The sequence below is a fragment of the Mchenga conophoros genome, linkage group LG17 (genome assembly GCF_057382185.1).
Source record: "Mchenga conophoros isolate Kocher_MC1m ecotype Shallow Benthic linkage group LG17, M_conophoros_male_GT1.1, whole genome shotgun sequence".
NCBI classification, from domain to species: domain Eukaryota; kingdom Metazoa; phylum Chordata; class Actinopteri; order Cichliformes; family Cichlidae; genus Mchenga; species Mchenga conophoros.
The window spans coordinates 3,546,501-3,573,659 of record NC_140542.1 but is presented as its reverse complement, the minus strand read 5'-3'; the positions used below and the strand labels follow the sequence as shown (position 1 = coordinate 3,573,659).

General features: G+C 40.2%; 2 protein-coding genes across 3 annotated transcripts in view; one reads left to right on the top strand and one right to left on the bottom strand.

The window, feature by feature from the left end:
- Positions 1-17,098, bottom strand: part of zdhhc17 (zDHHC palmitoyltransferase 17) — a 36,445-nt gene extending 19,347 nt beyond the window's left edge. The window contains exons 1-8 of the mRNA XM_085252983.1: positions 17,019-17,098; positions 5,119-5,222; positions 4,449-4,571; positions 3,129-3,206; positions 1,989-2,133; positions 1,624-1,688; positions 582-744; positions 301-426 (exon numbers count right to left, since the gene is read on the bottom strand). Coding sequence (XP_085109109.1) covers positions 301-426; positions 582-744; positions 1,624-1,688; positions 1,989-2,133; positions 3,129-3,206; positions 4,449-4,571; positions 5,119-5,222; positions 17,019-17,081 — 867 coding nt within the window. The 5' untranslated portion in view covers positions 17,082-17,098. The remainder of the gene's footprint in view (positions 1-300; positions 427-581; positions 745-1,623; positions 1,689-1,988; positions 2,134-3,128; positions 3,207-4,448; positions 4,572-5,118; positions 5,223-17,018) is intronic.
- A 2,649-nt stretch (positions 17,099-19,747) lies between these two features.
- Positions 19,748-27,159, top strand: part of osbpl8 (oxysterol binding protein-like 8) — a 107,140-nt gene continuing 99,728 nt past the window's right edge. For both annotated transcript variants that reach the window (XM_085250914.1, XM_085250910.1), the window contains exon 1: positions 19,748-20,099. The gene's annotated coding sequence lies outside the window, so the exon portion shown is untranslated. The remainder of the gene's footprint in view (positions 20,100-27,159) is intronic.

Genomic DNA, 27,159 nt, shown 5'->3' with positions numbered 1-27,159 from the left:
AATGACCATGATGACGCATCATAACAGATCTGACTCTCTGGCAACTGCAGACATGCTGTGGCAGTGCAGAAAGAGGCTAAGCCTGAGCAGGCTGGTCTGAGCATGTCTGTTGGAAATGAAAAGATGAAAGAGCTTTAATGGCAAAGTTTAGACAGCTGGACCTGATTTTATTCTTCAAATGCGACTTGGACTGCTACATAATGATAATCGTTTTTTGTGTAGCATTGATGTTGTGCCTTTCACTTATTTACAAAGCCTCTGCGCTTGGTTTCTGGCTAGCGTAACCATGTCTGTTTCTACCTTGTCCATCTTCAGTCTCTTCAGGTAGGACGGGCTGTCGTAGCCTTTGGCCTGCCGTGCTTCCTGTAAGTGATTGATCATCCAAACGTTCTTCCTTTGCTTGGCAAGATCCAGTGGTGTTTCGCCCTGAAAAATAATAAAAAGAACAGCTGCTGCATACATTTAAAAGACATATTTTAGCTGTGTGCGCACTGAAAGAAGATCCAGAAGAGGCTGCCATCCTGGCTAACAGCCTGGCATGCTTACAGGGAGACGCTGGTTCACAGAGAACCGTGGCTTACCTTGATGTTCTGTGCATCGACGTTAGCGTTGGCGTCCAGCAGCAGGCTGATGACGGTGGTGTTGCCGGCCAGCACGGCCCAGTGCAGCGCCGTGTTCTTGTGATATTTGTCACCCAGGTTGACAGACACGTTGAAGGTGAGTAGCAGCCTGGTGGGATCCACACTGTCACACAGAGGAGGAGATCCAGGCAAGATGAGTCAAACTAAAGTAAAGGGCATCTTACAAACAGGCTCTTCATAAAAAAATGGTTTTATTTACACACTTCCTAATCGTGAAAGCTTCGCGCTGTTACATTGCGACCATTTCCTTCTATATGAACCACGAAGTTAAAATGCAAAATCCCAGAAAAACAGCTGATTAGGGAATATTCATATGAAGCTGAGTAGCAACATGAAGAACCCGCCTGTGTGTGACCAGTGTGTATATAATTATTAAATACTATAACTAACTCTAAGTTCTACTATAGAATTAACATATCTTGTCAGTGGTAAATTACAGCGGTAAGGGAAAGTATGCAATCCCAATGGAATTTCCTGTTTTTTTCCTCAATTGATTGGTTGTAAAACGGGACCTGATCTTAATATAAGCCACAAGTACACAAGAAAACACAGAAACAATTAGAATCTTCTGTGGTTTTACTGAACTTTATTGCATTGCTGGTGGAAAGTCTTGGATTTAATAACTCTGCAGACCTCCTTCAGCAGCAATAACAGCACACTAGCATCTCTGGGAGCGAATTCTAAGGACGTCTGATGTCAACAGCTCTCCGAGATGACTCTCTTCCTAATGGGGCCCTCTCCAAAAGACACATTTTCTCAGTCTGGATTCATTCTGTGGTGGATTTAGTTTGATGTTTAGGGCCATTGTCCTGCTACAGAGCTTCCCTGACATCATCTTGTAAAAGACCTCAATAAATTTGGGAATACAAACCAGTGAAGTGTTGCCAGTTAAAATAAACTGTTTGGACATAATTGTGGATTAAATAACGATGGGACAAATTTAAAGATGCAAAGTAAAAACAGACATTTAAAACAAACACACCTGTGTGTCCTGTAAGCCGCCCACATTAGTGGAGTCATGCCATTCTGATCCATCATGTCCACATCCTGTTACAGAGGGAAGACAAATGACCACATCTGAAGAAGCTGAAAAAGCCATGGAGAGGCAAAAGAGAGGCAATAAGGCTCCCCCTGATGGAGAGAACTGGCATTATTAAAATACAGACTACTCTCAGAGTGGCTTTAAAACAAACAAACAAACAAACAAACAACCAGAAAGTAAACCAGCGGAGGGATATATGTTACTGTATCTCACACTGGCAGCAACAAGACTTTTAAACATATGCCAGAAAAATCCACATAAGCACATTCGCTCTTGTGAAAATACTGAGCTGCAGCGTTCTCTACCTGTCCTTTGGCAATGAGGTAGGCCACGATGGAAGTGTGGCCGAACTGGGCGGCCAAATGGACGCAGCTGCAGCCCTCGCCATCGATCAAAGACGGGTCAGCACCATATTTCATGAGCTGCACCACCATAGATAGATGGCCTTGTCTAGAAAAGATAAACACACAATAAAGGGATCATTTAAAAGACGCACAAACTGATCTTGAAGTTTTACTCCACAGCTAGAGAAAGTAACAAATAAAAACAGCTGTTAGCATGCACAAGATAAAACGATGTGTCTTTTAGAGGCCCCGGCTTCCTTACTTGCTTTGAGTTGGTGACCAAGGTAAACATCTACAGTCTCAAATGGCCCTCACATGATTGATGAAGCCTTGAGGCTGACTGCCTGGCTCTTCTTATCATTTTATTTCTATGGTGGCTGCATGCTTTTACTGCATACAGTATATTGGATCTTAAAACTGGCTTTTTATGACCAACACTGTCTACGATATAAACGTCCCAGAAAGGGCAATAAAGATTTGAGAAACTACAGGTGAAAAAGACAGAAATTCACAGCTTCAGTTTAACTTTATTGCCTGAGAGAGTTAAAGTGTGTATCGGTTTCCCTGCACAAAAGCGTGACTGTTATTTGCTTATTATTCTGAGGTCATCCAGATTGAGGAGGCTGGGGGCTTTTTAAGGTTACTGGGCGCTGGAGAGGAGGCTATGGGGGTGGTTTGGGGGTCAAAGCAGAGGGTGACACACGACTCCTTGGTGTCAGTGTATCAGTGACGGTGCAGATGCCTGTCGTTAAATGTATCAATAATTCATGAGGAGACAGCTTCAGCCCCCTGTCTACATGCGAAAAGGAGGTGTGGATGTCATGTGAGCTCTTCCCTGTTATTAGTGGTCATTACAAAGGAAATCGATATTTAACTGTCAAACACTAAGGTTTAAAAAGAAAAAAGAATAAACAATAGATTTGGCTCAAGTTCACAAATGTTTGTTCGAGTGAAGCTCTAGCATTGTTGAACGTAACACAGAGAAGCTAAAATGTGTCTGTCAGATTTAGTCACTTTCTAATTAAAACATAATGACGAAACATAAAAACACTGATCTGTGGATGATTTCAGGCCACTGAGTAGCATATATCAGCGTGTCACCTGGTAGCCCAGTGCAGAGGTGTGGAGTTGAGGTCTCCTCCCAGTTGGTCAACTATAGCGCCCTTTGATATGTAGTACCTGCACACACAAACACAATCACCAGGTGAAGCATTACACTTTGTATACCTGTGATATGGACCTCCTATTAATAGGTGTGGCTGTATAAGAAATATAAATCCCCTCTTCAGTCTTTTATGGTTGCTCAACACAGTTCTTTCACTATTTTTATTTACAACCTGGCACTCGAAATGCTCGACCAACTTGGCAAGATTTGGCATCTTGACAATCTCTCCATTATTAAGAATCAAGTTGAAACATGTTTTTGTGAGGGTTTTAAACTGAACGTAAACTTTTAAATTGTGTCACTTAAACGAAAAGATTGAAAAAGAAACAATTTTCATAAGAAACAAGCTAATTTATAAGGCTGTTCAACCACATTTTAAAGCTTCAAAAAATAAAATCAGATTTTAATATCAGATTTATATTCATTTAGGAAAAGGTCATTCTTTAAATATTTAAGTCTATAAGCTACATAGCCTGCTAGATATGCAGGTATTTCACATTGTTGTAAGCAGAAATGCTGCATTTAATCTGATTACACTGTAAGTTTGTCAGTGTAGTATAATCAAAAAGATTTTTCTTAGTTGAAAGTTTGGTTACTGGTGTAACCTGGGTTCTCTGAAAACCAGGTGAGCCAAGTTTGAAAGAGACCTGCTGTTCACAACCACAAACACAGCCACCGAGTCAAGAGCAGTTACATTAAACCCAACATCTGTGCCTCATCTGTCCATGGAAGTGCACCAGTACAATTCCCTGTCATTTTAATGCCAGTTTACCTAAAAAGGAAGACTCATAAAGCAGCTGACAAATAAGCGTAGAAGTATATTACAGAGGTCAATGGCAATGTGATGGGATATACTGTGAAAGGCTGCCTCCATACCTGAAACTAATTATAGTTGTAGTTTATAATCCTGTAAATGGCACCGCAGGTAATGAATATCCACATATTTTACTGCATCAACATAAACTATTAAAAAGGAAGTGGAAGTCAATAAAATGAAAAGCAAGATGAAAACGTAAATGAACGAATGGAGATCAACACAAATAGAAACAATGCCATTGTTTGACTCACTGGGTGCGAAGTATTACAGTTTTACAAAAATATTGAAATGTGTAAGACTAACTTGGTTTTGGTTTCTTCAATTCAGTTCTTTATATGAAACCAGAAGATGTCTTGTACATTTTGTTGAGTTGACCAAAGAGCTACACTGTAATCTCTGACTACCTGACAACCTCAACACATGATCTGAATTAACTCACTTGACCAAGTCTATCCTGTTGTTGATGGCGGCCCAGTGAAGGAGCGTTACGTTTTCTTTGTCTGGCTGCCGAACATCGAAACCTGCCTCCACCAACTCCCTGCAGCGCTCGAAGATGCCGTACCTAAGGCAGAGGGGGGAGGATTAAAGTATGTACAAATGCCAGATATACAAATGCACAAACATAAACAAACACAGCGTGAAATACATAAAACTAAGAGATGCTGAGAAAATCTGCACACAAAACTGGAAAATAAAAAAAGCAAACACCCAAACAAGACACCCACACTGTGGCATAAAATGGCAAGTGAATAATCTCAACCTCAAATCAAAATAACATAAATCTAGTATCCAGTGTTACAGCCACTCAGAGCTATATATATATTTTTTTCCATCAGGAACATATTTTCAAGCTTCGTCTCTTCCCAACAATAAGTCATCTCATGTCCTGACCTTGCAAATGACTTTCTTTACATACAGTGAATCAGAAAACCACAGATGAAAACATGGTGGGCTTCAGATTTAAAACCTGCGGTATGTTGACAACACAAAAACACAGAAACAAACACGCAAAGATGCGGGCTCCTATTAGACCAGCTGGTAACTAGACAACAATGTCACCTTCATAAGTCACACTGGTGTGATAACAGTAACACACACAATCCACTTACTGTGTGGCTTTGACAATGTCCCAGGTGCTGTAGTCATCCACGTGGTTTTTACGGCTGACATTCTCACTGTAGCCGTGATTGTAATGACTCTGGGGTTTGATTTCCTACAAGTAAACAGGGAGGACAAAAGACAGTTAAGTTCCTGCCTATGTTTGAGGTGACATCACAGGATTTTTGTACTAAAATTGTAAATTTCCAATTAATAAAAAAAAGCAAGTCCAGGGATCAGAGCTCACATCACGATACTGACAATTTTATAGCAAAAAGCTGAAGAGTTTAGAATCTCTGGGAGTAAAACAATGCTATTAAGCAAGGCTGCAGAATAACATGTGACTCTTCTTATCATGCTAAAAAGGAGCTAAAGACCGTAAGCACCGTCAATACAGTAGCAATAAAAGAATCTGACAAAAATCAATGACTACAGACAGATCGTCTTGAACTTGTTTGCTCAAACTGGTAAATGGACTGATTCTTACATAGTGCTTTTCTAATCTCCGGAGTACTCAAAGCGCTCATACCACCCATCACCTACTCACACAAGCACTGTCTTCTATGCTTTTAAGTTTTACTAACTACCATTCAGACATATTCATACTTCGATGGATGCACTGGACAGCAACTTGAGGTTAATACTTTGCCCAAGGATATTTGGCATGCAGACTAGGGGGAGCCAGGGATCGAACCACCAACCCTCCGAACAGTAGACGACCTGCTCTCCAGAGCCACAGCCACCCGTTTCTCAATCTCGTGGGGCTGAGCGCCATTTGTCCCTCTAAGAAGTTGGACTTGGACAGCATGGAGTCGAGTAACTAGGTAGCATGATGGTATTTGTAAAGGCGAAAAAGACTTGTAAATATCAGAAATCAGAGGGCAGAGCAGGCCAGACTTCTTTGAGCCAATAGGACGGCAACAGTAACTCAAAAAAAACCACTTGTTAAACCAAGGAATGGAGAAGTGCATCTCTGAATGAACAACAGGATGAACCTTGAAGCAGATGAAGACACATCAGGTGCTACTCCTAAGATCAGTAAACTGAGACTACATTCGGAGAACAACATTTGGAGAGCAGGAGCAGAATTAGCTGTAAAGAGTGTGAAAGCATGGATCCATTTTGCCTCATGTTATTGTTTGTGCACAGACTTGTTTGACGAAAGTTGACAACAAACTGTGTCAAATTCAAAACTGTCAAAAGATGAGAGGACACAGGCCATCAAGTGTACTGCAACCCTGACAATATTATCTAGAATTACTACCAGACTTGCCTTTTTTGGAAATGAAATGACATCACTTCACTGTATTTTCTTTGGACATTTGTTTGAAATGTGGTCATAACGACCAAAAAGGTGATCTGCCAGTCACACCAAACTTCTGTTCATGTTTGAGTCCAAGTAAGTCCAGATATTGCCACCAACAACGTAAAGGCAAAAAAAGAAGAAGAAAATATCCCCACTGGGTTGGAATACTGGGAAAACGTTCAAGATACCACACCACACATAAACAGTTGTTTACTGATTCTTAGATGCAGTTTTGGTTTGGCTTGGTTCAAGCTGCAAAAACATAAACAGATGGTCATTATCCGACAACAGCAGGGTCAACAAGGGCACAAGTGACAAAATACATATAGAACAAAACTTGCAGTGGAGTAAAAACTTGGACGGGGAATTAGATGACTATAACCAAATGCTATGAAGTAAGCATGTAAGATCAGCGAGGACAACAACTGTTCTGTAGACATTTGCAACAGAACTACATGATAAAGACGTCAGTCAAGATTCATTTCATAAATTTGTTTCAACAAGAGATGAAAACAGATGACTTAAGGAGAAAATGTGTCTGCATGGGCCTTCATTTGAACACATTTTCTAAACTTACTTGCACCCTTCAGCACTGACACTGAGGAGCTGCAGCAATGTCACTGATTGCATGCACCGTGACCAATGCAGCAAGCATATCTGGCCCATAAAGGCCAAAAAGGCTTTGAAAAGACCACTGTGACAGAAACAAGTTTAGGACGCAGTGCACTGCAGGGGACAGGCTCCTGGAAATGCAGACACACAGTGTAGTGCTCCAGAACACTTCAGCTTTTATATAAATAGCTAATCACAGTATTCAATTATAAAAAGAGAATAAAAGCAGCAGGAGACCAGCTTGTTGTGTCCTGCAGCTGCTGAGGATCTCTTCTGTCACATGGATGTGGTGACTGTGCTACTCACATTCAATTAGCCTCCATGGTAACGCCTCAGAAACCACAATTAGCCTCGATCACCCGGAAATGAGAGCTGCATCTGGTAAACACAGAGGCTTCCACTCTGCCTTTAGCCAGTGAGACTCGTAACTTTGAGAGTGGGCACTGAGCCCAATGTTAAACTGGGGTAAGCTGCTTCTTCTTCATTGCTTTTAAGACCTTTTAAAATGAAAAAGGACATAAACACAAGGCAGAGAGAGAAACAAATTATGTATGAAATTTAGAGTCTAAACTGCGATCATGTCTCAGGAAGAGATACCAACCTTACAGTATTCCAGCAACATTACCACCTTAAAATCCCATGGTTTGACTTTTACACAGCCTTTCATGTCTTTTTGGCTGTGCTGCTGCTGCCACGCACTTAAGATTGAGAAATAATGAGGCATCCTCTGGGGAGGTGGCTGAGGATACGACAGACCTGTGTAGAGCTGCTAGGTAGCTTGAGGTGAGATCTCAGTGGCCACAGGGACTACAAGCTCATGATTATGTTCAGTGTTTAGCTTTAACTTCCCTACAGAGTCACAGGGATCTATCTGTGGAACCCGTGTGTCTCCCACCTTCGGGAAAAGGAGAAAAGTGCACAGGAAAAAGCAATACAGACAGGTTTGTTTAACAAGAATATAAGAACTTCACTAGTTTATAACAATTTAAAAAAGAATACACAGCTCAGTGAGATGCTTCTTTTCCCATAGAGCCATCTGTACAAACAGTAGCATGCTGAGCTACAAGACAAAAATCACAATTTACTTTATTTTGATTAGCCCACAGAGTTAGATGCATCAGAGCTGAGTAAATCTGCCAGTGACAGCTGTGACTGCAGCCTGCCAGCGGTCGCCCTAAACACTACTGAGCAGCGACGTATAATTAATACAAAAAATATGTACAAAGTGTCCACACGTGATCGTCTTTTGAACAGCATTCTCTGAATCCTTTTGTTGAACTGCATGAGCAATAAACATATTTTCCTGTGTTAGCACTCAGTGCTATCTATTTATTTATATCTTCCAGACATTTATGAAACATATGGTGGGATAGTCTTATAAAACCAATCAACCAGAGCACTTGGTTGAGTGATCACTGTGTCCATCCTTTAAAGCCCAAAGAGCTCAGATGACTGTTTGACAAAGTAGAGTTGATGGTAATGGCATTTTTATGAAGCGCACTACAACACATGACCTCAACATGGCATCTTCACATCTGTTTAATAAAATAAGAAGCACTTGTGTTTAGGGCTGCCACGATTAGTCGACTAGACACGATTACGTCGACTATCAAAATCGTCGTCGACGAATTTAATAGTCGAGGCGTCGTTTGAAGCTTTGAGATCCCAAAAGACGCAGGAATAAGTAGTAGGGTTTAAGAGTGTAATAACGGACTGAAACAGAAGATGGCAGCACTGCATGTACAAGGATGCCAGCTGCCGTTAAACCCCGAAGAAGAAGAAACTGTGTCCCAGAATTCATAGCGCAGCCCTGCTCAGTTTCCAACAATGGCGGCAGCTAGTTAGTTTTAATATTACTCTTATTATTCTTTCTGGGTCACAAAATAAACATTTAACATATTTTCAGGCAAGAATGTAGCTGTGTAAACCTCAAATATCTGCTCAGTTTATCAAGACACCACATATTTTCAAAAGCGCTCCGACGTTTTCGGAGACGTCTGTTACCCACTAGCTCGATAGCTAGCCGGGGTTCAAGGCTCACTAGAGCCGGTGAGAACACCAGACTCCCGGCAAATCGTTTTCAAACCCACCGCCGTCTTTCGCTACTCAGGTTAAACATGATACATAAGTCACTTAGAGCAGCGGTCTCCAACCTTTTTTGCACCACGGACCGGTTTATGCCCGACAATATTTTCACGGACCGGCCTTTAAGGTGTCGCGGATAAATACAACAAAATAAAACTAGTACCGGTACCGAAAAAAAGAAGATTTATTCATAACACACGTGAAAAGACCAGAGTTAACGATAAAAACGATAACAAAATGACGCTGAATACCGATAAAGACCCTGAAAACCATACATTTCACACCTGAGCCTCAACTCTCGTGGCCCGGTACCAAACGACTCACGGACCGGTACCGGTCCGAGGCCCAGGGGTTGGGGACCACTGACTTAGATAACTTAAAAATGTTATTGTTTGGCTTTTTTTGAGATGCTCGAGAATTTACTCCGGTGTCCTGTTATATTTTAGATGGCAAGAGTTTATTAAACTTCACCGAAACAATCTGCAAATGTCATTAAAATTCAATAAACTATCATCTTGTCTTTATTTTTAGTTAGCACAGACCTTAAACACTTAAAGCTGTAAGCTAATGATAGTTATATAAGAGCAGATGCTGCTGGTGCAATAAGCTGTACGTTTTACAGCTTATTGTAAAACGTACAGCTTATTGCTGGATGATGATCTGATTAGTCGACTAATCGCAAAAATAATCGGTGACTAGTCGACTATCAAAATAATCGTTTGTGGCAGCCCTACTTGTGTTTTTTGATGGTATTAAAAACTTTACCATCAAAATTTCTAAATACCCTGGTATACCATAGTAGTATCCAAGCCTACTTATGGCTTTCAGAAAATAAAGCATAAATGCAACCATCCAACCTCTTTGCTTTTTATCTAGTTCATGGTAGCAGGGGCGCCTGGAGTCTAGCCCAGCTGTCACAGGGTGAGAGGTGGGGTACACACTGGATAGGTCAACAGTCCATCACAGGGCTAACACAAAGAGGCAGATCATCATTCTCACTCACATTTGTAATCAGCAATTAACCAAACACATGTGCCTCTGGACTGTGGCAGGAAACTAGGACGAGTAAATGTAAACTCCAAACACTCGGAACCTTCTTCTTCTAGCCCTGTTACAGTAAATGGTATTATTTACTTTGTCTGGCTTAACATACAGCAATATGGCATTGTCTGCTTTTCGAACCAGGCCTCAAAAACCAGTATTAGCAATATTAACATCAGCCATACGTATCAAGTGCAAAAAACGTAGCACTAAAAACAAATACAACTAAGTCTAGGGTTTCGGAAAGCAAATCATGTTGCTTTCTTTAGATTGAGGCAGTTCTCTATGGTTCCTAAATCTCAGGCACTGCAAATCATCAGAGAGACCACCATTCAAACAGTGATGAGGGAAGGAAAAACAAGCTACAACCTATAACTTTGTTTTACATGGTAAATCAGGTTGAGGGAGAGGATAGAAGACGAGGGTGGAGCAGAGATATGAAGGTGACTACTTGCTGCTTTTTTCTTTCTATTTTAGGAGCATCAAAGCTGCCAAAATTCATTTGTACTTTCACTGCCAAGGTTTAGTCATTTGACAAATCCACATAACCCCATGTGTTCCTCAGTTTAGTCCAACTGCCAAGGGGAGGAAATAAAAAAGTGGGAGTAAAGAGCTGCTGAAAATGATTTAAATATGATCATGACTGCACTGAACTTTTTTTTTTCTGTTTGGCTGACAAACAGAAGCCGGATACTAAATGTGAAACTCAAAGCCTGAATATTCAGTTGTGTGCAATTCTGTTAAGGAATCTGCTTTCCTGTTAGCGGAGGGAAGCGGGAAGAGCGGGCTCATCTATAGACTCACAGACACCAGATGTTACATCACTTTCTCCAGCACCATCTCTTTCTTTGTGAGTAACCTTTGACCCCTCGCATGTCTCTGTGGCCACCCCCACCATCTCTGTCTCTCCTGGCATCAGAAAAAAAAAAGCCGAGGATGACATTTGTGACTCTAGTGATAATTGCAGCCTGTGCCTCTTTAAGCTTCCTCATTGTGTACCTGCTGACTTGTGATGAATACAACAGTTAGGTAGGAGGAAGGCGGGATAACATTACCAGTTAAACAGCATCTACTTCACTAATGCCATTGATTTAAGGTTGAAACCTTATCCTTTGAGGGCGGACACTTGGCTTCTGTTAGTGGAGCTGGTTGGTAGGACATATGGCAACAGTTCTACAGGGGGTGGTGGTGATCATGTGCCTTGGACAGTATCACTATTAAAAATAAGCAGGTATTATGACAGTAGAATCAACAAAATCAGTTGACATAACTGTAGTAATACTTCAATAAAGGGAATCAAATCAAAGTATGAGGCCAGCAATTTGATTTTAATCTGAAGTGCATTAGGCAAAAATTGTATCGCATCTGCAACGCCTAGTTTGCCAAGACCGGAGTTCTGTCTGGCTATAGCCATAGATCACAATTGGGTTTCGTCTGCAATTAGAGCTATTTCAAGGAGTTAATTTAATATTCAAGACACAGTTTGAATGCATGGATCAGGAAGCGGGGCAGAGGAGAAACACCATTTTTATGAGAGAAATAATAAGAAGGCTCCAAGCATTTTCCAAGTTACCACTGCAAGTAGCTGAGCATGTCATCAACCTTTATGAGTGCTTTATGGACAAAACAACACTAATTTGAATTTCCAAATAAGATAACCCTTTATTGTTTACATTCCTCAAGAGAGGAAATTTCCAAGTGGCAGGCTGAGCTGGTTCAAAGCAAAATAAAAGCAAAATAGAGGACTTTCTAAGTATACAACTAAACTTGATGCTTGATTTCAGGTGTCTCACACATTTAGACTTGCTCGGCTCTTCATGATCTACAGAATGACTCAGATTGTGCTAAAGAGAGGAGCAAATTCAAGCCAAGCCTACTTATGTATACAGGAAAAACACAGTTTATGATGAGTTACTACTGGTGACATGTAGATGTGAAGCCAAAGGTCATTTTGTGACAGCTCCTGAGCAATGATGCAGCAGGAAACAACACAGAATTCATGGCACACAGAATTGAGAAAGACCACGTTTAGACAAAGAGAGACCCAGCTGTGTTCTTGCCTTTATTATTGAATGGAAAACTTTATCAGCTTTAATATATAAAAGTAATGAGCACATTTTTACCTATCGCAATCTCTTCTATTGGTTGGTTTGAACTTTAGCTGGCCTTCTCTTCCTGCATATAATAAAAGTGCTAGCTTACTTGCAGTGAGCACAGAATGATTATTCACTAAGTTAGTCTGAAAGTGGCAACTCCACACAAACACGCAGGAAGGACTGTGTTAGGGGAGAAAATAAGACGAGGGTTCTCCTCATTTCATTTCCATTAATGAGGAGAGTCTTTAATTTTTTAAATCTTATCTTTACCAAGTATAATCTGCAATAATAGTAACAGCAAGCTCATTATGGCATTGTACAGCTCACTGTTACACCATCACAGAGAGGAAGCATTCAATCTATCACACAAGAAAGGAAAAGAGGAGAAAAGCAGTACTCTGTTTATGTATTTAAATGGAGGAACCAGTGGGTGTGGATGCACATAATCCTGACAACACAGAAAGACCACCTGCTTTGTGTGAGAAAACCACTTGCCCTTCACCTTTTCAAGGGATGTTTTTGTCTATTATCACTTAAATGTCTATAAATGCAGTCTCCAGACTGCAAATTATGAGTTGGAGGCTCATACTTGAGTCAGTTTAGTGAGTTTTAAAATAAACTCTCCAGTCCATACAGCTTTCATACACAATGAATGCATCTGATAGGGTCTGAGAGAACAGTGAAAGAACACTGAGATATTAAACATCCAGATGAGTTTCAGTACTGTCAAATATACTTATGCTTTGCTTTGCTTCCAATTAAATTCAAAATAATCATTATTTATCTTATACTGGTCCTTTGTGCCACCACTCAAACCAAGCCAATTTAATTTCTCTTCCCCACCTGTGTGCCTGAGAGCGGTATATTAAAGATATCTGGACTTGATGGCAACATACAGATCCAGCGTTAACAAGCTGTCTGAAATGCAACATTTAGAGCACGGAAAGCATCCATGATTGGCCTCTGTGACATCACCTATCAGTTCTGGGCTCAGCATTAATGTTGTTGGTTTTTTTTAAGCCAAAAGTAACCATACTTGGACAAAAAGATGGAATGTTGACTTATGAGGAAATGCTAGCTTGCTTAGCAAGCTGTATCCATAAAGTGTAATGCACGGCTAATTACTGTTAATTATCAGACAAGTAAAACATGAGAATTTCACACACAGAAACACAGGGGTGAAGTCCAGCTCAGTGACTCACCCAAATTCAAGCAGAGATAAAGCCTAGCAGAAAGTGATAGAGCTACCTGTGTCTGGGCAGCTGTCAGTCCAAACAGCTCAAAGAGGGGAACTATCCTTAAGGCAAAAGCATTTTTGCAACAAGCAGTAAACATGCTTTTTACTGCTCTAAAGTTGGGTATTTTAAATGACTTCCTTTTGGAGACAGTAGAAGAACTTAAACACTTAAAGCTGTAAGCTAATGATAGTTATATAAGAGCAGATGCTGCTGGTGCAATAAGCTGTACGTTTTACGTTCAGTGGACGATGATCTGATTAGTCGACTAATCGCAAAAATAATCGGTGACTAGTCGACTATCAAAATAATCGTTTGTGGCAGCCCTAGTAGATTTTGAGCAGTTTTTAGGGTTGTTGTCTTGGTGAAATATCCAACCCCGGCACAATTTCAACTTCGTCACTGATTCTTGAACATTGTTTTCAAGAATCTGCTGGTATTGACTGGAATCCATGTGACCATCAACTTTAACAAGATTCCCAGTACCTGCACTGGACACAGAGCCCCACAGCATGATGGACTGCCACCAAATTTTACTGTGGGTAGCAAGTGTTTCTCTTGGAATGCTGTGTTATGTTTCCACAATGCACACCGCCTCTTCTTATGTCCAAATAACTCAATTTTAGTTTCATCAGTCCACACAGCACCTTATTCCAAAATGAAAGTGGCTAGTCCAAATGTGCTCTAGCATACTTCAAACGACTGTGTTTGTGGCATGTGCGCAGTAAAGGCTTCTTCTGCATTACTCTCCCACACAGCATCTCCTTGTGCAAATTGCGCTGAATAGTTGAACTTTTTTTTCAGGTCATTTGAGAGTTGTTTTGAGACTCCCATGTTGCCACTCTTCAGAGAAGATTCAAAGAGGAGGAAAACTTGCAATTGGTTACCTTAAATACTCTTTGACTGATCATGATTGGATTCACCTGTGTATGTAGGTCAAGGGTCAATGAGTTTACTAAACAAATGTTGTGTTCCAATAATTAGTGCTAAAAGCATTCAAATCAATAAAATGGCAGGGGTGCCCAAATTTTTGCACCTGCCTAATTTTGTTTAAGTAACAATTGCACACTTTCTGTAAATCCTATAAACTTCATTTCACTTCTCAAATATCATTGTGTTTGTCTGCTATATGATATATTTAACTGAAATTGCTGATCCAAACAACCAATGATTTCTGAAGAAAAATCATGGAAATTATCAGGGGTGCCCAAACTTTTGCATACTACTGTATGATAGGGCCCTTATAGGTCAATCTCTACTATTGAAACAGGCAGGACAGCTGAGAAAGACAGCAACCGCAGCTGCTGGGGACAATGTGATGGGACTAGTACACCAGAAAACTGTCTCTGCCCCAGTTTGGGATTATGTTCCAATGATAAAGATGAACTAGACCACTGTTGAACTCTTCAAGCTCCAAAAGCAGTTTATTAACCACATGGTTTTATTAAACTGCAAGTCTGCCATCATTCCTGCTCTTACTACTGAAAGTGGTATTATAGTTCACTGCTGGGTGTACGGCAAAATAGTCTTTAATATTGTAAAGAACCTAGGATCAGTCAAAAGACAGCAGAACACTGACTCCTTCATGCAAACCCATTCAAAAGTGGCCACTTGCCTGTTCATGCAATATTACTATTTGAGCTCTAACTGGCCCAATATCTGAAGAAGATTCGTAAATTCAGAGCTTGAATTTTACTATTTGGATCACCAGCCCAAGTACATCAACTCATCCTGCCAGCATCTTGGAGACATTTAAGATATGAAGTCTTTTCACTGCCAGCTTTAACAGTTACTGAGCATGGTTGAGGGTAAACAAGCCTGCTTGACCTGCTGGCCAGCAAAAAAAGGAAAAAAGAACTGTTGAGAGTGAAAAGCAAGCCATCCGTCACTGAAGCATTACCAGACTGCATTACATTCAAACAAAACTCTCCCTGATGATTAGATTACCTGCCAAGCACAGATGGCAACTAATGACAGGCTGTGTTCAATAGCTAACCTAACAAAATATACCACTACCCTGAGGTATGAAATGTTAAATTGTTATATAGCACTCCTTAAACGTGACTTTCTACAATGCTAAATAATGGTAAGCTGGTCACCTTGGCCTTGAATAGATTTGCAACTTAAAGATCTAGGTAAATGGACAAACTTTCTACAAATATGCTGCATTCAGGCTAGCTAATTAGTTAACACTTTAATACTTCTTCAGTTAGACAAGTATGTCACAAATTATCCTCTATTATTAACAAAAATAATAATAATTAGTTCATCTTGATATATTACAAAAATACATAGGCGGATGAAGTATTCAGATTCTTTAAGTAAAAGGACAAATTTAATAGTTCTGTGCTTGTAAATGTAAGCATTAACCAAAAAAACAGCTTACAAAGAGCAACAATTACTCAATGCAGACTATATATATCTTTTTAATAATTTTAAGTGTTTTTAATTGCTTTCTGCATTAGCTGACTGTTCAGTTCAAAAACTGACATTCGACTACAACTTTTGAACATGACAGCTGGAACCAGCAAATGTTTGGAACCAGCTGTTTGACTAGTCAAATAATTGTTTTGGCTCTGGATACAATAGCTCCTAAAAACTAATCAATGCACAACTTATGTGACACAATAAACACTGACCAACAGGGCAACACCAGTGTTTGCCTCACATATTAGGACATCTCTAGTTAATAAAACAACAACAAGTCTTAATATGTTCTGTGTAAAGAAAACTCGTCCATTAGAAAAGCTGTCAGATAAATGTAGTGAAGTGAAACGTGCCATTTCCCTCTGAATTGTTGTGGAATATTAACAGAAAGGAAACACTGGAACACCTCACATCTCTACTGAGGTACAGTATTTACGGTAATATAGGGAGTTACAACCAGCCCAGTAATAACTTACCATGTCTAATGATATTAGGTGACAGAAAGCATTGTGACCCGGGTGGTCCGCTCCTACACAAACACCATTACTGACAACTGTTACCTCTGTGTTAGCTAACTGGTTGTATGCACAGAGTGCAGTTTTTAAATCTCCATTTTTAGCTGTTCACACTTTATTAATATTAATATTATTATTATAACAACCGACAGTACACAACAGCTTCATACCCACCTATACTACATATACATCACAGCAGCTAGCGTGAGTCCTGTCAGTTTAGCTACAAAGCTAACGTCGTACAAGATTAATCAGTAACCTTACTTCTTCCCACATGAACTGAAACGGAGACTACAGGCTTGTTTACTCGCTGTACGATCACTTCCAGGGAAAACACAACCTGGCTTGTTACCAATGACACGAACATCTGCCCAGCGTTAAAGGCTATGCAGCAGCGAGAGGGGGCTAGCGCTAGCACCTTTAGCATCGTTAGCTGGCTGCCACCCCCCCCACCGGTGGTTTTGCAGGGGGCATCGGGTTTTCCAAAAAAAGAAAGAAAGGGGAAAACACAGAGCCACCGGCACGCAGGGCGAGGTGACGCCTTTACTTTGCGTTCATGTGTTCGTCCGAAGGCGTGAACCCAAGTGACCATACCTCAGGATGGAGAATAGGGACGCAGCCAGCTTCTTTCTCATATTCCTCCATAGCGTCGGCCATCTTGGTGGTGATGCTCGCTGAGCATTGTGGGAAACAGGAGGCAGTGCAGGGGGGAACAGTCGAGGAGGAGGGGAGGAAGAGAAGAGAGGATCTGTCAGAAACACTGGTGATGTACAGGTCACAGCACATAATAGAAAGGATGTCTAAAGTTGTACAGCAAAAATATATTTACTGTGATTTATTATGTTTCCTATAAAATTATTCGGGGGTTTTTGTGTTAGTACCCCGTTCTGGGGGTGGGAAGTGTAAGGATGATGGTTTGTTTTCCATCCATCCATCCTCTCATCTTTTTCAGGGTTGCTGGAAAAACCAGCAGCAGTACCTGCAGCAGAGTAGCACGTGATTGACTGCCACATTGATTTTGTATGTTTTAGTTACTATTTTTTCTGAGATAGGTTTACAATGTAAAATATATATTTGTATAGTAGGATAAAAATTTATTAAATTGGATTTTTTTTTTGTGGGCTACTAAAATTATACAAGCAGCCAGTAAAATGTCTAATGTACTGGTCTGGTGGCCCAACAGGGGGAAGGATGTTAAACAGTGGTGACACTGCAGTCCTTTTACTTTTATGTGGTTTCTTTTTACATAACAGTAACATTTGAACTTACTGTTAACTGTTGTCATCTGTACCCATCAACTGGCACAGGTCTTTGTGATCCCCAGGTTTCTGTAATGCTTGCAAATGACGGAGACATTTCCGTAGCATGTGGGACATCTGGTTGCCCTTCATTCTGATCAGCAGTGCTCCACTCATCATGTTCCTCCATGCACTGGAGCAGTGCATGGAGGAACATGATGAGCACTCCCAGAGTGACCTCTACAAAATGACCTCCAGCAAGTCACTGGTGTGAATGTCTCTGAACAAACCATCAGGAACAGACTTCGTGAGGGTGGCCTGAGGCCCAGTGACCTTTAGTGGGCTGTGTGCTCACCAGGCAGTCAGACTGGTGTTTGCTATAGGATACTGGCAGTCCAACGCTGGCGCCCAGTGCGCTCTGTTTTCAAAGTGTCACTTTCATTTTTTTGAGCAGTGTATATTGAAGTGAAAGTTAGCTTTTCAAATTTGAAAACAGGTTTTAGGGTATACAGTCTTTATTTTTGGCATTTGTAATTACACACTAGTGTAAATAAGCCATTCTCCGGAAAGGTGAGTTCAAATACAAGGAACTCCCTGGGGGTTTCCTTCTAGGGCAAAATCTGATTTTGCAGACTCAGCTAATTAAATAGAAAACTCTTTCTAGTTCCACTTATTTGATTTGCAGTTTGATTAATTCAGTTTTTGCCATTACAATATTACCAACAATGTAACATCTTATTAGTTTTGAATCAGATCTAAAATCTGAGCAACTGTATGAGTTAAGTATATATATCCACCCTGCTGGTATACTCACAGTATCTCATGAGCATTGTAGTTTTCAGCATTTTTATAACATAACAGTCGTATAAAGAGAGAGAGATAGTTATTTATTAATTTCATTTTTTAATGAATCCTTTGCTTATCCTGGTAAAAATGTCACCGAGATTAAAAATCTAATTTCCAAGAGAGATCTGGCATCATGCCAGCAAAGGTGATTTATTAAGAATACATAATTCTTAATAAATCGAGATAAAAAAATTTCCGGGTTGTAAATGGTCCAGTACTATTTGGTTTAGGGGAAAATCCATGATGACAAAACTGATTGATGGTCGAATTTTTATGTGAAACCATCGATGACACTACCGTTATACCGCTTTGCGCCTGTAGATGTTACCTGTCACGTGCACCTTTACCGAACCCAAAACTCCAACCACCACTAGATGTCACCGCACACCCAGGCATGGATACTTGCGGCTCCTCAATTGCAGCAGCTGCAATAATCATTGTAGTTATTACTGGGGGCAGAAAAATGATCAGCTACATTAAAAATAAGGTCGACCAAAAACACACAGGGGTGCTCATGGTAGTTGTGACTCACGAAAACCCGGCAGAGGTAAAGTTTGAATTGATCACAATTAATTAATGTGCACGTCTCCTTAACAAATTTAATCTCAGCAAAAAAGCATGACTATATAATAATAACCTGATGAGTTATATATACGAATTCCAATAAGTAGTGTTACCAGAGGCACCTGTAACTGTCAGCTGTTTGAAAGTGCACCAAAGCGATTACACGTTTGACACGTTTGCAAGGGGAAATCAGACGTTACCCGAGCAGAGGGGAATTTTCGAGCTGACGGGTCAAGTTATCCAGTAACAACCCGTACACGGGATATTAGCTGTTGGCTCTTCAAAATAAAGTCCCAAAGAGAGCCATGGCAAACGTAAAACGATCAACTCTTGATGAAAATAAACTATAACTGTTTTATAAAAAAATTATATTTTATTCACATATAAAACATTATAGGAGAAGGTGATTTAGAAAGAAAAACTGGACAAATACGATAAAGACAAGACATAAACTTTTATTTGCCATGTGAAAGTTAAAAAATTGAAGCAAAGCCCACACTGAAGTAGATTTCATGAATTAAATCAAACAGATAGGAGACCCCAAACTGTCTTATTTGGATAATTTTGACTGAAATACGTAATACATAAATACATAACGCGGACGTCTTAAAATTTTTAAATACCTTTTAGTTTGAAATCAGCGTCCGGAAGTCGTGCATTTTCCGGTTACATTACTTCATTTACCACAAAAACAGTCCTGATAGAATCGTGCAGGCACGCTGGTGGCTAACAAATAGACCGCGGACTGCTGGTAAATAAATATTAGAAAGTGTGTTAGCATTGTCAAAGTTGATTTTAAACATTTCAGACATTAAAACTGGACCTACGTGAAGCCAGCGGGCTGAGGAAACCGCGAGTCATCACTCGCTGACGCTGCCCAAAGACGAGTACCACCCGTAAACATTAACACATCTAAAGCTAACTGTTAGCAGACCGACACACGCCCCGGAGGACTGCTTTTAAATATTTACAGACAGCCTTTTCCTTTCGTGGCACAGCATAACAGGAGACCTCCGGTGGAGCCAAGGTAAGCTCAAACAAGCAAAGAAAAACACCGAAATGAAAGCTAACCCCACTGCCTGCTGTTGATTACAGGCGGCTAGCATAATTGCTAATTGTGTTTGTGGTTGACTGACAGCCGTGACTACAGACGGTTTGTGCGTATTATTGTGTAATAAATCAGGATTAGAGGTAGGGACCGTAGCAGCTCCCGCATCTTCATGCGCTGCACTTGTGCCCCCGGCATCTGTCCCAAATAAAACTCCACATTTAGCCTGTTGGTGTTAGTTAATTCAACGCGAATGCACCCCAGGGCAACGCGCTGAGTGATGAGGCTGGCTAAATTTGGATTTCCTGCCGCCCGCTGTATCCGGGTGATGTATGGGAGAAGCTGTGGATTATAAACCACACCAGCCTTTGCCACTTCAGCGGGTCTAGTGCTGATAATGTTGTTGCTTTTCTAACCCCCACCCCACCCCACCCATGCTGCCTTTCAGTCATATCTCGCTGCAGTGTTGGATGTCTGCAGCTCTGTTTCCACTTTCACTTGACAGGAGACAAGCACTGAAACAGGAGAATCACAGGGTAGCAGCAGCTCTTGCTAACTGTGTCAGACAAGCAATGCATCCGGTGGATCCTGGCGTGGTGTCTGATATCTGATATTACCATGTCATGGTGTCCACCTGCGATTTAACAGTGTTTTCTATGCCATACTCCTTTTTTTCTTGCTACTCAAAATATGCAGTGAGATGGTGAAATTATGTTGGGAACTAAATCTTGGGACCAGACTTGGCATCTGGCACTCATAAATTTATATTTGCAATATTTCCATATTTCCGTCCTGTGCCAGTGTGCATGTAAATAAGGGCAATCCCACACTTTCCATGGCAAACCTTTATTGAGGTGTGCAGTCCAAGGTCACGGGAGTAACCAGCTCATTTGCCAGTCAAAAGGAGTTTCCACTCAGACCTTTTTTGAAGCACTGCTTGTTCCCTGCACACATATGGCTTTCAGTTTGAATGCTAGTTCTACTTTGAGAGCGCAGGCATGATATTAATGCTGACATGCAGAGGAAAAAATAGAGAACTCATTTCACTTTTGTTTGTTTGTACGGTGATATAAGCGTCAGCAGTGCCTGGAAAAAAGGAAGCCGAGATGATTTCCCACAGGTGTATTTCCGTGTGTGAAAAAATAAGTGGTTGTTTCTTCCTCAATAAGTCAGACATGTCAAAAATGAAGCCTAGAAGCCAGAATCGGCCAGGCAAGGATTCCAGCCCAGTGGACAGCCTTAGAAATTGTGAACAAGTACATAGATTTGTAACCATATATTTTTTTAGAAGTTTTACAGCTTTTCCTATTGATAAAGACCATCTCGCCCCAACACACACACACACACACACACACACACACACACACACACACACACACACACACACACACACACCACTCCATTACCATTCACACTACACCAAAGTAATTAAGTAATAGATAAACATGACAAAAAGTTCCTGTTTTTCCATTATGATATAGATTATTTTTTTACAGGACATTATTGATATTATGGGACAGTTTGGGCATTGAACTACCAAAAGTGACTGTAATTTTACACATTTATCACATAGGTTCAGTGGTCTGGTGAACTTAAGAGCCAAGTGTAGGGCTGTATGTACCACGGTGTAAAATGACTTTGACATCCCTGCAATAAGTCGACCTCACAGTTTGTTTTTTAACTTAAAAAGTGTATCTGTCAGTTATCGCAGCCTTCATTTATTTTTGATTTGACTAATTTATTACATTTCAGTGTATATTTGTGGTCTCAAGTCAGAGCATGTAGTTTTTTGTCTGGTGTGATTCTGACCCATGTTGTTCTGGGGTGGAGACCAGGAAGCAGGTTCAGCAAACTCTGTGAGTCTAATAATAAATGCCGGGTTGATTTTTCTTGTTCTGGGAAGACTGATCAGAGTTATTTCAATCAGCTCTTGAGTTTGCTCACCTTGAGTTAAGTGTGTACGTAAAGTAGCGAAAGCAAGCGATCTTCAGTGGAATCTGCTACCACGACTCACCATGGCAACGGGCAGATAAAGAACAGAATCTCCTTTTTTTTTTTTTTTTTAATCCAGCGGAGCGAGTAAATGAACACATGCCCGACCATGATACTTATCTCAAAAATTTGGGGGGGGGAGTTATTTTATTAGCTTTGTCCACACTGTCATCATCTGTGAGAGTATAAAAATTTGTTATAAAGCATCTAATTTGGGGTCATTATTTACTCAACCTGAATTTTCATTAGATTAGGCTTGAATCTTGATTTGACATTTAATTTTCAAAGCTCCAGATCTGCCCCCAAGCAAGTTTTTTTTATTAAATAAAAAGTGTTTTTTTCCCAGTAATTTAACTTTGTAAAAAAAAAAAAAATTTCGCTGGATAAAAATGAGTAATGACATTTACAGAAAAAACGTTGCTTTAATGTTCCTGACTTTAACCATGTGTAATTGCTAATATTAGACTTCACTGACTAATATTAGTCAATATGGCTGTTTTAAAGCCACAGTAGAGATGTTTTACTGAGTTACTGTTAATACTAAGAGTTGAGCAATTGTAACTGTTTAACATCTAACTTAAAAAAAAATAGAGGGCAGCTTTCCAAATCTAATGAAGGTAAAGTTTCATCCATAAAGGGAAAAAGTGTTATAGCTAAGCTTACATAAATTGAAATATTTCAGTGTAGTTTGGAAGGGTTAGGCATTAAATGGTGTTTTAAAAATGGGGAACATAACCTGTTCCTGACAGTTTTAGTTTTGATTCTCTCACTGCAGACTCGGTGCTGTTTAAGGGTTTGGAAGTAAAGATAAAATCTAAACTCACAATTTTAACATAAGCTTAGTTTAGGGTAGATGTTCTGTAGAGAATATACTGGTCAGTAGTGATTTCACGTCTGTTAATCTCTAATCTGGAACCTAAACATCTACGGCATAAGTTACCATGGCGATGTAATTTTAAATTTAATAGCTTTTTTTTTTTTTTTTTTGGATACATGCGGGCTGTAGTTAAACATTCACCTTGTGTTACTGAAGCTGGTTAATTATTTTGAGCTCTGCAATGAGAGAGGCTTTTTTGCATATTATTTACCAAGGTGGTTATCTGGTTGTATGTTTATGCTCCACACTAGGGCTGCCACAAACGATTATTTTGATAGTCGATTAGTCACCCATTATTTTTGCGATTAGTCGACTAATCAGATCATCATCCATTGGACGTACAGCTTATTGCACCAGCAGCATCTGCTCTTATATAACTATCATTAGCTTACAGCTTTAAGTGTTTAAGGTCTGTGCTAACTAAAAATAAAGACAAGATGATAGTTTATTAATTTTTAATGAAATTTGCAGATTGTTTCGGTGAAGTTTAATAAACTCCTTGCTTTCAAAAATATAACAGGACACCGGAGTATATTCTCCAGCGTCTCACACTTCTGATAATCAGCTGTCTGCTTGAAGTTTATTTAGCTGTGCAAAAACTATAACTTTAATCTCAGCCAAACCGATTTACTCAGGAACAAATAAAATACTAAAGAAAGCCAAACAATAACATTTTTAAGTTATCTAAGTGACTTATATATGTTTAACCTGACTAGCAAAAGACGGCGGTGGGTTTGAAAACGATTTGCGGGGAGTCCGGTGTTCTCACGGCTCTAGTTAGCCTTGAACCCCGGCTAGCTAACGAGCTAGTGGGTAACAGACGTCTCCGAAAACGTCGGAGCGCTTTTGAAAATATGCGGTGTCCTGATAAACTGAGCAGATATTTGAGGTTTACACAGCTACATTCCTGCCTGAAAATATGTTAAACGTTTATTTTGTGACCCAGAAAGAATAATAAGATTAAAGTTAAAACTGACTAGCTGCCGCCATTGTTGACAACTGCGCTGGGCTGCGCTATGAATTCTGGGACACAGCTTCTTCTTCTCCGGGGTTTAACGGCAGCTGGCATCCTTGTACATGTAGTGCTGCCATCTTCTGTTTCAGTCCGTTATTACACTCTTAAATCCTACTACGCATTCCTGTGTCCTTTGTGATCTTACAAAGCTTCAAACGATGCGTCGACTATTAAATTAGTCGTCGACGATTTTAATAGTCGACATAATCGTGACTAGTCGACTAATCGTGGCAGCCCTACTCCACACAATTCAAATACATAGGTAAATTAGCTATGCTTAAAAATTCTAAGCAAATCAGCCTTTATTTGTGGGACAGGGCGCCTGTACAGCTGTTCTCTGTGGAGCTGTGAAGTGTAGGCTCATAATTTTGTCACCTATTGTTATTTCATTTCTACAGTCTCCATAGGAAACGGAGGAAACTGTCAGTGGTTCTGCTGTATATTTGACTTGATGCTGACATTGTCATTGTCACCCACAGAATAGTAGTACCAATAGCCAGCTGCCAACTCTATGGATGCACTAAAATTATTATTTTTTTCAGACGTTTCATCTGCTACAAACATTCTGTAGTTGTTATTAGTGTTTGCTGTTGAAGCACTTCTCTGAAAAGCATATTGCTTTCCAGTTAAATAATGACACTCATAGCATGTTTGCTTCCCACCCGTCATATCTCCCAAATTATACTGCTGTGCAGTGCTAACATTTTCTAGACAAATGCCCTGTGACAGACTGGTGACCTGTCCAGGGTGTACCCTGCCTCTCATGCTATGATAGCAGGGATAGACATCAAGCCCCTGACCCTGAAGCGGATAAGGAAGGAAATCAGTGAACACATGAATGAGTGAAATGTACAGCTTGAAACTTTGAAATTGAAATAGTTAAAAATTGCTGCTATGTGTGTTTGTAACGTAGACCGAGAACAGGTGGTGCTTATCTCAGCTGATACCGGATATAAGCCTAGAGCCTGGGGAAATAAAGTATGCTTTTATAGGCTCTAATCATATTTACTGTCTTTAAAGGGAATCACAGCAACAACATCACCCACAGCCTCCCCTGCTCACAGGCACAGACTCACCTGAAAACAAGTAGGGATGCACTCATCTGACTTTCAGTCCTGATACAGATACCTTGGCTTTGGGTGTTGGCCGGTACCAAAGACTCATTGGATACTAGTATTGAATTAATAAACGTGGTTCCACACTGTGCGGAAGAGACTGTGCAGTTTTTCTAGCTCAGAAAGCTCCTTTGGGAATGAATACACAAGTAACCGCAATATGTATATGAAATCTAGATTTCCTTATTTCTGACCATTTGATAGACAAAAGTGTCTGTTATGTGTGAGCAAAGAAACCCAAATAAACAAAAGTCAAAATAATTCAGCTAATAGTGATATTACTTTGTTCCAGGCTTACTTTTCTTTAGATTTCATTTCAGTGCTTTGTTTCTCCTCTCTTCCTGTGCTCGTTGTTTCACCGTGTGAGCATGCAGAGTGCGGCAGACAGAAGATGCAAATCAAAATAACAAAAACATTTAAATGCAATAAGAGTTTTCCAACAGTTTTGCAAACTAGCCAGCAAAATTAAAAAAGTGAGAATGTGGTCATGAAAAGCACCACCCATGGCAATTTTTTCATCATCGGCCTATTTGACTGGTGTTTGTAATTAAATAGCTGTAATGTTACAAACTACTGACCTGATCAGTTTCATAAAAGAATTGAATAAGGTCACTGTGGCTATCAAAGGATGAATGTCTAATATAAATATGTGATTGTTGCATCACTATTTGAACAGTGTTAGGAGCTCTAACTAATGATGCTTTGATTCTCAAGTTATTGAAATGCCAGGATAAGTGCATCAGAGCGGAGTAATCTCCCCAGCTGGGATGTCCGGGCAACTGGATGCGGTTTGGCTGATTCGATGCATTGGCTCTGACAAATACCAGATGTGCTCAGAGTGAGATAGTGGGCCCTCATTTTTTTGTCGTGGATTTATCCATCAGCGGTACAAAAATAAGATTACATTCTGGCATACTTCTCCCTAGGGTGTAGCTCAGCAGCCTTTATTGCCATCTGTAAGAAGGTTATCTGAGGCTCACCAATAAAAAAAAAAAAACATGAACAAACAGCTGTTTTAATTCCAGTGAAACCACATAACTGTGTGGACCTTTCATTGTTGCCTGACTGCCATTGGGCTCAGACATCAAACAGAAGTGAACAAACGCACCTTCAATTTGTTTAATTTGTGCTGTCTCTGGTAGGGCTGTTCGATATAACGATATATATCGGATGACGATATAAAAACATCTATCGTTTCATTTTACGCTATCGTTTGTTTCGTGGTGTCGCAAAATAAACTGTTTACAGCAATATTTTTTCATGGTTCTGATGTCACTGTAGTGGCTATATTAATTTCTTAAAGTTCTCTCTTTCTCTTATATTTAATATAACCACACTACGGACGGACAAGGGCCTGTTTTTGTGCGTTGTCGTTAGCAACAACGACGGTAACACCATCGCCTGTCCGCTTGTTTTCCACATAAACCTTTCACAATAAAGCTCAAGATCCTGTTGAGACTTTTCAAAATAAACTGAATCACGTGAAAGAGTATGCAGAGTATTTACGGATGAGAAGCAAAAAAGAGCCGTCAGGTGCTAAAAAATAAACCTTAGACTCAAACGTTAGAACAGGCTTTTCACCGCAGCACGCCGTGTAATAAATACTCACAAAGAAAACGGCGGCCGTTACAACTTATGTCTAAAAATGTATCGTTTCATGCATCGGCTAAAACACTCGACTCAGCTACACGACGTCCAGCTGGAAACACTTGTTACATTTTTGTGATTTATATCGTTATCAGGACGATAGAATTCTTATATCGGGATATGGGATTTTGGTCATATCGCACAGCCCTAGTCTCTGGTGATGAAAGGATTCAGATCTGTGTGGTTTCTTGTATCAGCCTTGCTTCAAGTCCAATGCCAAGCCAGATTTGTCATTTGACCAAAAGAGAGCGGGACTGTGGAGATCTTTTTAAGTGTCCCAGCCAATTAAATTCAGTGTCCACCCTCACTGGGGCTTTGAGCAGAGCTTTGGAAGTAGGGAGACCTCATAAATGTCCACCTGATTGTGTTGCTGGGGAGATCGTGGCTCAAGAG